This window comes from Rhinoderma darwinii, chromosome 11 (assembly GCF_050947455.1).
Source record: "Rhinoderma darwinii isolate aRhiDar2 chromosome 11, aRhiDar2.hap1, whole genome shotgun sequence".
NCBI lineage: Eukaryota > Metazoa > Chordata > Amphibia > Anura > Rhinodermatidae > Rhinoderma > Rhinoderma darwinii.
The window spans coordinates 28,040,413-28,052,530 of record NC_134697.1 but is presented as its reverse complement, the minus strand read 5'-3'; the positions used below and the strand labels follow the sequence as shown (position 1 = coordinate 28,052,530).

At 43.0% G+C, this 12,118-nt stretch overlaps 1 protein-coding gene across 1 annotated transcript; it reads right to left on the bottom strand.

Moving 5' to 3' along the window:
* Positions 1-3,173: 3,173 nt before the first annotated feature.
* On the bottom strand, positions 3,174-11,818 carry LOC142663642 (glutathione S-transferase omega-1-like). Its single transcript, XM_075842389.1, has 5 exons — positions 11,712-11,818; positions 10,824-11,046; positions 10,317-10,418; positions 6,951-7,057; positions 3,174-3,330 (listed from the first exon to the last, which is right to left on the bottom strand). Exons 1-5 carry the CDS (start codon positions 11,768-11,770, stop codon positions 3,174-3,176), a joined length of 648 nt encoding a protein of 215 aa, XP_075698504.1. The 5' UTR covers positions 11,771-11,818.
* Positions 11,819-12,118: the final 300 nt, after the last annotated feature.

Sequence of the window (12,118 nt, the reverse complement as noted above, 5' to 3'; positions counted from 1 at the left end):
TGCCTCCGTGCATCGGACGTACAAGCCGGAAGCAGTTAGCTCCGGCCACGGAATAGCGGCCGAGCTGCAGTACTGCAGCTCTGCTCCTATTCAAGTAAATCGCAGCGGACCTGCAGTTCTGCAGCACGGCCGCTATGCTATGTACAGAGCCATCTGCTTCTGGGCTCCGTACATAGCATTATGTGTCACAACATCCGCTGCCCGCAGGCTTATCGGGGAGGGATCCGGGTGTCGGACCCAAACCGATGAAAACTGATGGCCTATCCGATGGATAGGTCATCAGTTGTCAGAAGGTGGGCAACCCCTTTAAAGTCAAATTTAAGGAAAGATTTTGTAGAGTTTTTTGACTTGAGGGTAAGTACATGATTCTGTTACCAAGCACCTGTGTGCTAAAAAGTCAGGCTGTGGGAAGAAGACGGCAGAAACAGATCTCAGGAATGGGGTCTCTAGTCAGCCAAATACAGTAGGCATAGGAAGCTCTACCATACTGGGCAAAACTTTTTGTCGTACCATTTTTGCCCCTGCACATGGCCATATTACAGCTTCATACAGGAGCTGTATATTTAGAGCCAAGGACGGCACGGCTCTTATCCTTAGAAATAAGAAAAACATTTGCCAGGGATTGACTGTTTTTCAGCGCATTTTCAAGTGGTCGTCTCAAAAAGGTTTTGCTGTATATGTGTCATGGCTGTAGGGTATGTGGACCCACTGGGCCGCTCTGCCGTAGCGGAGTAGCAGCAGGTCAAACGGAAAGTCTATGACAGACACTAGGACGAGAGTACCTGAGTGGCTAGCTTGTGCCGTACTATCGGAACCAGGCCTGTACTGGATAACCGGACTTGAGCTCTGAAGTCGTCTCAGACACTTGACTTGACAGGGAGCAGAGTGCGCCAGCATCCCAGAGCAGGGAACAACAAGGCTGGCGGCTGCTGGGATAAGTGAGACCTGTGGCCGCCGGTTCCACAATCTAGCTCCTGCATGGCTCCATCTCTAATTCTCAGCTAATGGGTGGAGTCTAACTGCTATCATGTCATCTATACACTGCACAGAGAAGAGTAGAAATAGTATTGACCCGCAAAATAAAGTTAACATATAATTTGTACCACACAGGGACTGCTGAAAAGACGAAACCCATAAAAACGATGGCCGAATTTTTCAATACTATTCCACAAATTAATTTTTGAATAATAATACGTTTTTCTCAAGAAGAAGTGCATATAGCAACAACTACAAAGCAGTTAAGGCCCTTTTTCACTGGCCGATAAGCGGCCGGTGCAGCGATCAACGAGACATCATTGATCGGCGCTCATTTGCTCCTGTCACACGGAGCTATGGATCATTACTCCGATCGATTGTCCCCATACATTATTATCATGTCGGCAGCACGTTTACACAGGGAGATGCGCTGCCGACAACGATAATAGTTCATTTTTTTAAAATGAGACGACCAGCAGATGATCCAGCGTTTGCTCGGTCATCTGCTGATGGTTCCCCTATTTACACAGAGCAATTATCGACAACGATCGTTATATGAACGCTCGTCAGCCCAATAATCGTCATGTGTAAAACCCCCTTTAGAAGCCGTCAATAAATGATAAGTGTATCTTACCCATGGTTCTAAGTAATTAGCCAGACAATGGAAACAATGTGGAGATACATAACTTTTCTAATTGTTGCTGGTGTATAATATACCTGTGATAGACAGCACGGTCCATTGATTATAACATTTGTACTTTTCCCAATATCCCTTCCACTATATACTTACATAACCTTTGGGTTATGAATACTATATGTACGGTTATGGTATGTACATTTTTTCATGCAACAATGTAATTTTGTACTGGAGTCCTCTTTTCGAGTCTGTGCTTTTTATGCAATGTATTGTTAGTTTACTACAGATGTAGCCAAGTTTATCTTGACTCTTGCTGCAGCGTCATATCACACAACAAAAGTCATTGAAAAGTCAATGTTTCTTGCCACTGTGTATTTAATGCGTTAAAAGTTACGATAAAGTTGGCTACATCTGTATGTCATTTAATAAAATATGGTATTTTTTAATTTTTGGGACTCTTGTGCTTTGATGTATTACTAATCATATCTGTGCCATAAAAGCAGACTTAAAAACAAAACAAACACTAAAGCAAATACCTGTCACTAGAAAAAAATTAAATAAAGCGGTCAGGAAGAGCAGAGAAGATTGCAAATTAATGCTGGTCTTCATTTACAGAATACAGTCAATCCTGTACGCTGCGGATGGCATTGGTGGTCCAGCCTCAGGGAATTTCCAGTCCCAGTCATGCAGGTACAGTAATAAAAGGCTTTACGTCAAATGACTTATGTATTAAACACAGAATGACAAAGCAATACTTGAAAATATTTATTGGAAAGTTTTCTTGGAAATAAAAAAGTTTGAAAGTGTAAAAGAAAAAAAAAATATTTCAATATATTCCTTTACTGTTTTCACCGATCTGCTCTGCTCCCCACTCGTCCAATTGACATCTGCCATGGTGAAGTGACTATGGACAACACATGACAGTGGTGACGGACTGAGCAGACCAGTGGTGCAGGAATTTAGGGAGACATTTTATATTTTTTAGAAAACCCTTTTAAATCCCACACTTAAGTGCTTTGAGGTGACAAACACAAAAAATGGGATTGTCACCCAGATCACACAGTATGGCCTCATGCACACGACCGTGTTTTTTACTGTCCGCAAATACGGATCCTTACTCATCCGCAACTCATCTGCATATCTGGCACGCTGTCCGCAAATACGGTCCGTAGTGCATCCGTATTTACGGATCTGCAAAAAAAAAAAAAGAGGCTACAAATGATGTCACCAACATGTCCCAACCCCTTGAAAAGGTCACATGATCAATCAAGCACCATTTTCTTGGGGAATCCCCTGCGGTCGCATAGCACAGCTTCCGCAATTACAGACGGCCATGGATGCACGTCCGTAGCTGTCCGCTACATTGCACATGCCCATAGACTTCTATTGCAATTGCGGAATAGGACATGTTCTATATTTGGCGGATCATTTCTATGACCTGGACACAAATCCGTAAATATATGGAAAGGTGTCCGTGGCCTATAGAAATGAATGGGTCTGCAGATTATCCGTTATTACAGATAAAAACTACGGTCGTGTGCATTGGGCCTTATTGATGACTTTAGTCAAGGCCATAATCAGCCGCATCTAAACTCTCCTCACAAAATAGTTTGAAAAAGCCCGTGATCACATCCGGTTCAGTAAAGGTTTCTTTAACAGCTGGATTCTGCATCATAAGCTTGCACCAGGTTTTGATCTGTGGCGTCTTCTCCAAAACCCTAGATAAATGTAAAACAAATATTGTGGATACAGTCACGTCCATAAAAGCCCCAAGTATAAAATCTAAAATAGCATTAAAGGGGTTGTCCAGGCACAGACAACTGATGGCCTCTCCACAGGATAGGTCATCAGTATATGATCGGTGGGAGTCCAACACCCGGACCCCGCACCGATCAGTTGCTCCAGCTGTCTACAGATGTCCATTCCAACAGCAGATGGCTCCTATCACGGAATAGCGGCCGAGCTGCAGTATTCAAGTGAATAGGAGCAGAGTTGCTGTTCTGCAGAACGGCCGCAATGCAGTAGTCGGAGCCTTCTGCTTCCTGCTCCGAATGCTGCATACCCTGCATAACATCCGGCTCCCGGAGGCAGCCGGTGCAGCTGATCGGTGTGGGGTCTGGGTGTCTGAACCCCACCGATGATATACTGATAACCTATCCTGCGGATAGGTCATCAGTTATCGGTGCCTGGACAACCCTTTTAACCATACAATAGAGTAATTTGCTTGATCATTTTAATTCAACCATTTCCTAGTTATATCTGTTATTGGGAAATTGAATAACAATTAATATGGCTGCCATTACAGCTACCACAGGTTCTAACAGCTATTCCAGGCTTCATGTCGGGAAATCTACTTCTAAAAAGATTTGTATATATGTTCAGATAGCAGCAGATACGGGGGCGAAAAAAAGGGTTTTGCACAGATAGGGGTCCAACCCAATGAGGAGTATGAAAAGAGTATCCGGCACACCAATTTGAGATAGAAGGTAATTTTTATTTTGTTTTTAATGCCAGAGTACGACGTTTCGGACAGGGTGACCTTCTTCAGGCACTGAGCCGTGCTGGTTAGACTGTATGGACGAGCGCATATCAAAATACTGGCCCCAACACTCAGCGGCCAGCCGCCAGTATTTTGATACGCACTCGTCCATACTGTCTAACCAGCACGACTCAGTGCCTGAAGAAGGTCGCCCTGAATGTCGCACTCTGCCACTGGCATTAAAAACAAAATAAAAATTACCTATACCTCAAATTGGTGTGCCGGATACTCTTTTCATACTTCTAAAAAGAACTTGTCAGCTCTATTGATATGATGACAGGTCCCCTTTCAAGAAAAGGGTCACCTTTGCAAACAAATTTTGTTTTTGTTCCACTTTATCTGAAATTAACAATGAAGCAACTTTGCTAAAAAAATAAATAAGACAAATCATTGTGTCTAGAGATTCTATGGAGACTTATGTTTCCATGGTAACAGACTACAAACAAATCGTGTGTGGTCTGATCCTACAGTCATATTGCCACATATCCGAACCCTACAGCTTGCTGACACAACAAATTTCTATTAGCAAGAAATAGAGGACAGATGGAAGGGAGTATAACTTCAGGATCAGAATACACAGGTTTTTTTTGGCTATTATAGTCTATTGCAGATGTATACACTGAACTGTGTGTGTGCATAGCCTTATACTGTACATAGGTTCAGAGCATTATAACCTGCAAGATTGTGGGAGGGGAAAGCTAAGCAACCTAAGGCTATGTTCACACGCTTAAAAAAAAGTCTGAAAATACGGAGCTGTTTTAAAGGGAAAACAGTTCTTGATTTTAAGCAACTCGCGTTTTTCGTGGCATTTTTGGAGCAGTTTTTCTATAGAGTCAATGAAAAATGGCTTAAAAAATCTTTTTCCGCGGGAGTTTTTTTATGCGGCTGTTTTTCAAAACGGCCGTGTAAAAAACCGCCCCGTCGGAACAGAACGCCGTTTTTCCCATTGAAATCTATGGGCAGTGGTTTGGAGGCCTTCTGCTTCCGATTTTTCGGCCGTTTATGGCCCGAAAATAAGGCGTGTGAACATACCTTTAGACTCAACTTCTTGCGACTCGTAATTACGGGCGCAGCCGGCCGCGGACAGCCGGACAGTTTTACGAGCCGTGCTACCATTACAAAGTATAGGAGCACAGTCCATAAAATAAAAAGATAGGACATGTCCTATTTTTTTGGGCTGGTTTCTATGGCACGGACACCCTCCCGTAGACATACGGGAAGGTGTCTGTCTGCCATAGAAATGAATGGGTCCGTAATTACAGGTGATTTTACAGTCGTGTGCATGGGGCCTTAGGGTATGTGCACACACACTAATTACGTCCGTAATTGACGGACGTATTTCGGCCGCAAGTAGTGGACCGAACACAGTGCAGGGAGGCGGGCTCCTAGCATCATACATATGTACGATGCTAGGAGTCCCTGCCTCTCCGTGGAACTACTGTCCCGTACTGAAAACACGATTACAGTACGGGATAGTTGTCCTGCAGCGAGGCAGGGACTCCTAGCATCGTACATAAGTACGATACTAGGAGCCCGGCTCCCTGCACTGTGTTCGGTCCGGTACTTGCGGCCGAAATACGTCCGTCAATTACGGACGTAATTAGTGTGTGTGCACATACCCTTAGACTCATCAGCATGCAGCACACAACCCCCTACAGCGGAGGAATGCAAGTGAGAGTAAGGGCACGGCCAGACGTGGCGGAATTCCTCCGCAACTGTCCGCATCAATGCCGCACAGAATCTGCGTTGCAGATTCTGCTGCGGATCTGCACAAAATGTGCAGAAAATTGATGCGGACTAGCTGCTGCGGACTGCGGGAAAAGTGCTTCCCTTCTCCCTATCAGTGCAGGATAGAGAGAAGGGACAGCACTTTCCCTAGGGAAAGTAAAAGAATTTCATACTTACCGGCCGTTGTCTTGGTGACGCGTCCCTCTTTCGGCATCCAGCCCGACCTCCCTGGATGACGCACCAGTCCATGTGACCGCTGCAGCCTGTGCTTGGCCTGTGATTGGCTGCAGCCGTCACTTAGACTGAAACGTCATCCTGGGAGGCTGGACTGGAGACAGAAGCAGGGAGTTCTCGGTAAGTATGAACTTATATGTTTTTTACAGATACATGTATATTGAGATCGGTAGTCACTGTCCCGGGTGCAGAAACAGTTACTGCCGATCGCTTAACTCTTTCAGCACCCTGGACAGTGACTATTTACAGACGTCTCCTAGCAACGCTCCCGTCATTACGGGAGCCCCATTGACTTCCTCAGTCTGGCTGTAGACCTAGAAATACATAGGTCCAGCCAGAATGAAGAAATGTCATGGTAGTAAAAACAATACGCTCCGCAGCACACATAAGATCTGCGGACTTCATTGCGGAATTTTGACTCTCCATTGAAGTCAATGGAGAAATTCCGCCATGAGTCCGCCACTGCTCCGCAACAGACAGAGCATGCTGCGGACACCAAATTCCGCTCCGCAGCCTATGCTCCGCAGCGGAATTTTACGCCTCGTCTAAACGAACACTGCTAAATTAAAGTGTAAGTCAATGGACAAACGGCACCGCTGCGGATTAACGCTGCGGAGTGTCCGCAGCGGAATTTAAGTGAAATTCCGCCACGTGTGAACCCGCCCTAAAGATAAAAATGGCAGATTCGGAAACGGCATCTTTTAAGCCATTTACGGATTACTGTAGTGTAGGTTGGGCTTTTGGGAGATGACAGATTCCCTTTAACAATATCATACTACAACAATACACAGGGTATGGTATAAACAGCATAGCAAAAAAGAAATAAAAAAATCTCACTCTGTAACATCAGAAATGTGAAACCGCTCAAACCAGGGCCAGATCATGTAATCAATCATAGACACAGACTCTCCACCAAAGTAAGGGGTGTTCCTTTTAGTCAGTATCTGGAAATAAGAGTTAAAAAGATAAAATGCTAATTTTATACTGTACCTATAAAATTAAAACAAATTCTGCAATACACAAAAAGCAATAAAACATTTTAGAAAATGCAAGGAATTATTTCAAATTCAATCCACCCAAGATTTACAAGATACAAAAATAAAAAAACAAACAAACAACCTTTGTATCCATTGTAATAATGTACTGTGTCCAAAAAGGCAAATATGATTGCAAGCAATAGTATACATATTCACGATATTGATGCTATAGAAATAATATCTACTTAACCCTTAGGCCCCATGCACATGACCGTGTTCGGTCCGTGATATAAACAAGATTACAGTACGGGACAGTAGTTCCACGGACAGGCAGTGACACCTAGCGTCATAGATAAGTATGATGCTAGGAGCCCGGCTCCCTGCACTGTGTTCGGTTCGGGACATGCGGACCATATATCATGGACTGAACACGGTCGTGTGCATGGGGCCTAAGGACCTGCCCAATTTTGGTCTTGAGGACAGAACCATTTTCAATTTTTTTTTGTTTTTTGCATCTCGGCACCTATAATATTTTTATTTTTTATTAGACGTAGCTGTATGAAATTTTGTTTTTTGCGGGTTGACTTTTACTTTATTTTTGGGTAAATTGACATTATAGTTTAATTAATATTTTTATTTTGGCAAAAATGCAGAAAATAAGCAGTTCCGTTTTTTTACAGCATATACTGATCATCATATATGACGCTATAAATTTGTCGTGCAGGTTGTTACGATTGTGATGATACCAAATAAGTGTATATTATTTTATGTTTTGGGACTTCTATTTAATACAGTTTATTTATTGTAAATAACGGCATTTGTGTGTAATTTATTTGCTGTCTTTATTTTTTTAAATTTACACTACTTTTTTTTTTCTTACTCTTAAACTGAGATTTTTTACTTAGATTTACATTTTTTGACTTGAACGTACTGGCATATATCTATATGCCAGTACATTAGCCTGTGCCCTAATAACAGGAAATATATAGTCAGACAGCTCTGGGGTCCTTCAATGGACCCTGGGCTCTTTTTCCATAGAAGGTATGTCCCTCGATCACGTCACAGGGATTCCGATTAGCTTTGATCGCAGCATTGAAAGGGTTAACTATGGAAATCAACAGTTTCTTTGATCTCCGCCATTAAAGCTGGGCTGCGTATTACAGCCATTGCCCTGCTCCTGATCGTGCAGGCATACTTTGTGCCGGTGCGATCAGCATGACATCTATGCTCGTCATGATGCGGTAACATCTAGTTGCTCATGACGAGCATAGATGTCACGCGTCGCCAAGGCCAATGTCCAGATTACAGTCAGACCCACCGGAGTTTTACAAAACAGAACTTCGATCACCAATGGGTTCTATGACGATCTAAGTTTAGTTGAGTTTTACTATGGGGGGGGTCTAGGTGTTGCTGCTGTAATACAAATGTTACAATACGACTGTATTAGGGCCATCTGAAGTTGGCCTAAGGCCTTATTTACACAAGTGTAATATACTCGCGTGTGACGCGCGTGCTTTTCACGCGTGTCGTACGCACCTATATTACTCTATGGGGCAGTGCAGACGATGCGTAAATTTTGCGCAGCGCGAGTGTGTTGCGTAAAACTCATGACATGTTCTAAAATTCTGAGTTTTTCGCGCATCACGCACCCATTGAAGTCAATGGGTGCGTGAAAACCACGAAGGTCGCACGGAAGCACTTCCGTGCGAACTGCGTGATTCGCGCAAGAGCTGTCAAACTGAAAGTAAACAGAAAAGCACCACGTGCTTTTCTGTTTACAAACATCCGAACGGAGTGTCTTACACATGAGCGAACCGACCTTTACCGGGTTCGGCCGAACTCGTTTTGACCGAACCCGGCAGGAGACAGTCACTGTGCAGGGTGCTGAAAGAGTTAAACTGGTTCAGCACCCTGGACAGTGACTTCCGATCCCAATATACGTGAACGTGTAAAAAAAAAAAAAAAGTTCTGACTTACCGATAACTCCCGGCTTCTTCCTCCAGTCTGACCTCCCGGGATGACAATTCAGTCTAAGTGACAGCTGCAGCCAATCACAAGCCAAGCACAGGCTGCAGCGGTCACATGGACAGCCGCGTCATCCAGGGAGGTGGGGCCAGATGTCAAGAGAGGCGCGTCACCAAGGACGCGTCACCAAGGACGCGTCACCAAGGCAACGGCAGGGAAGTTCTCGGTAAGTACGAACCTCTTTTTTTTTAAACAGGTTACTCGATATGGTGATCGGAATGCACTGTCAAGGGTGCTGAAAGAGTTACTGCCGATCAGTTAACTCTTTCAGCACCTTGGACAGTGACGGGCGTCGACTAGCCTCATCTCTATGATGGCGGCTGCGCGAAAATCACGCAGCCGCGCATCATACGCGGATGACACACGGAGCTGTCAAGTGCCTTTTGCACACGCAAAACACTGCGTTTTTTGCGCGCGCAAAACACACACGCTCGTGTAAATGAGGCCTAAAGGAGAGAGAGATATATATAGATGCTCTCTGTAGACCCTTTCCAATCTGACTAATTGGTAGAGGTTTTTTAAAAAAAAGGGCCTCCCTCTATTAATTCAGAATTTCCTTAAAGCTGGGTTCACACACGGCATAAAAATTACACTGTGGAACCGGCCTAAGAGCCCTTAGGTATAATGCACATGACTGTCGTTTTTTGTCCATGTTCTATCCTATATATTGCGGATAGCACGGACCCATTTATTAATATTGCCCCATGCAAACGACTGATGTTCAAGGTTCTGTCTGGGGGCCGCAATAACTCAGGACATGTAATTTTACAGATCATGTGACCTACTCAGGGGTTTGGGACCAATTCCAGCCTTTCTTTTTTTTGTGGATCCGTGAATACGGATATAACACGGCTGCACTACGGAAGCTATTTAGCGGAAATATGGACCGCAACGGATCCGTGGTTTTGCAGACCGAAAAATCATTACAGTCGTGTGCATTAGGCCTAACCAAAATATGCATGTGTTACACGCGGATTTCTTTTTGATGTAGAATTTATCCGCAAATTAATCACATTTCCAATAAATGAGATCTGCAGCATTTCCGAAACAGATAGGGAATGATGCGAATTTTAAAATCCACAGCGGATTTTTTTCATGCCAGAAGTGAATGGGGTATTTTAAAACCCCATACATTTACACCTCTCTTGCCTGACACGGGGATTAATTTATTTTTATATATATCATCATAAAATGGAGTTACCTCTTCAAATTTTTTGAATTTCTCAAAAAACTTAGTCTTTAACTCTGTGAAATCTTCATTTTTCTTCCTGGCCATCAGAATATTGTACAATATAGGTGTAACCTAAAGGAAAAAAATACACATAGTTACATACAGATAAATGTCCAGGTCATTGAGGGCTGCACTGACCTGGTAGAAGCTTATTTGGTGGGCAAAATGGCAGACTCTAACAATGACACAATTAAGAAGGTCACATAGGTTTTTATTTTTTCCAATTGACTTGTCTTAAGCAATCTGAAACAATGGCCATTTAGGAGGTCACTGTTGTAGCATCACAAGCTGTCGTTACCTTATGTTACACCACTAAGAACTTGGGACCATTCACAGTATAAAACTGTGACTGCAACTATATCAAAAAAGCCTAGTCATAACCTCGAGGACACTGGTGTGCTAACAATGATAGATGACCTAGCCTGTGACCCAGTGCAGCTGTGTTTAGCCCATCTTGTTACTTTTCAAAGTTCCTACCATAGAGAATTGCTCTAGAAGAATCTTCTGTTGAGCTTTTGCATAGGGGTCTGCTGGGGTCAGCTTAGTCCCGGGAAAGGCTTCATTTAGGTAGTCGCAAACAATTGGAGATTCATAGATTATTTTACCATCAGTGGTTTCAATAGATGGCACCAAACCCAGAGGACTTTTCTCAAAAAACCAGTCCGGTTTGCTCCTTAAGTTAATGTTGATGACTTCATGTCTGAACAGAAAAAGGAAACCGGTTAGTAAAAAGTAAATCCCGCTTCTAAACACATGAGTGCTTGCAACATTGAAGTCATATTTTAGAAGAATATATTGAAAACCTCAGACTTTTCCCAAACCCTAAAGGTTTAATTATTCCCTGGTCCTCCTTGATCATTCTCCTGTAAGTTATGTTTTTGTATGTTCGTGTTATACTGTGTGATTACACTGTATCTAATCCTCCTACACTGTGCATTCGCTCAAAAAATGGCGGCACACAGTGTAGGAGGTTTGAACATTCAACCCCCTCCTTTCTCCTGGCACTAGCCAGGATAAAGGAGGGGGCTTTGTGTGAGCACACTAGAGCGTGTGTGTCTACACCAAATTTGCAGCATAAAGCAATGAGGTTGCTTTACCACATTGCAATGCTGCAATTTTGGGAATTGCTATCTCTAGTGACCAGCACATGGAAATGTTATAAATTAGAATCTAATTTATAATATTTCCTGACTCGTGAAAAAATTAGAACAATGTGTAATCATTTACTGACTAACAGTTTAACTAAAAAAAAATTCTAGCAACACATTCCCTTTAAGATCACAGAATATTGGAATAGCTTTATAGCAATGGGAAAAATTTGACGCAAATATGTAGGTTAGAGACTTGATAAAAGGAGGTGCCTACTTGATTCCTTTGGCAATTAGGACCAGCATTGCTCTTTGGACATAGGGGCAAAATCTCATGCTGTAAAGCCGAATTACTCCCTTTGGTACCGGTCCTGGGGCAGCGCTGCCTGAAACAAAATATAATCATTTAATATACAGATTACATGGCGCATATTATACAGTATGAATAACATATATTATCACTGAAATCAATATGTGGGTTCCTCAAAGAAACAAGCAGTATCACAGAGTGGGAGCTCTTCATAAAACATAATCTTTATTCATTATTCAGAATAAAATACTCTATGTAATTCTTTTTAATACAAATACCCCTGACACAGCCAGGGTTGAATCAAATAAGCAATGCACAATAATCCCCTGGAGTATCCAGAAAATGAAATCCAGATGGTGTGGTGCCATACACCA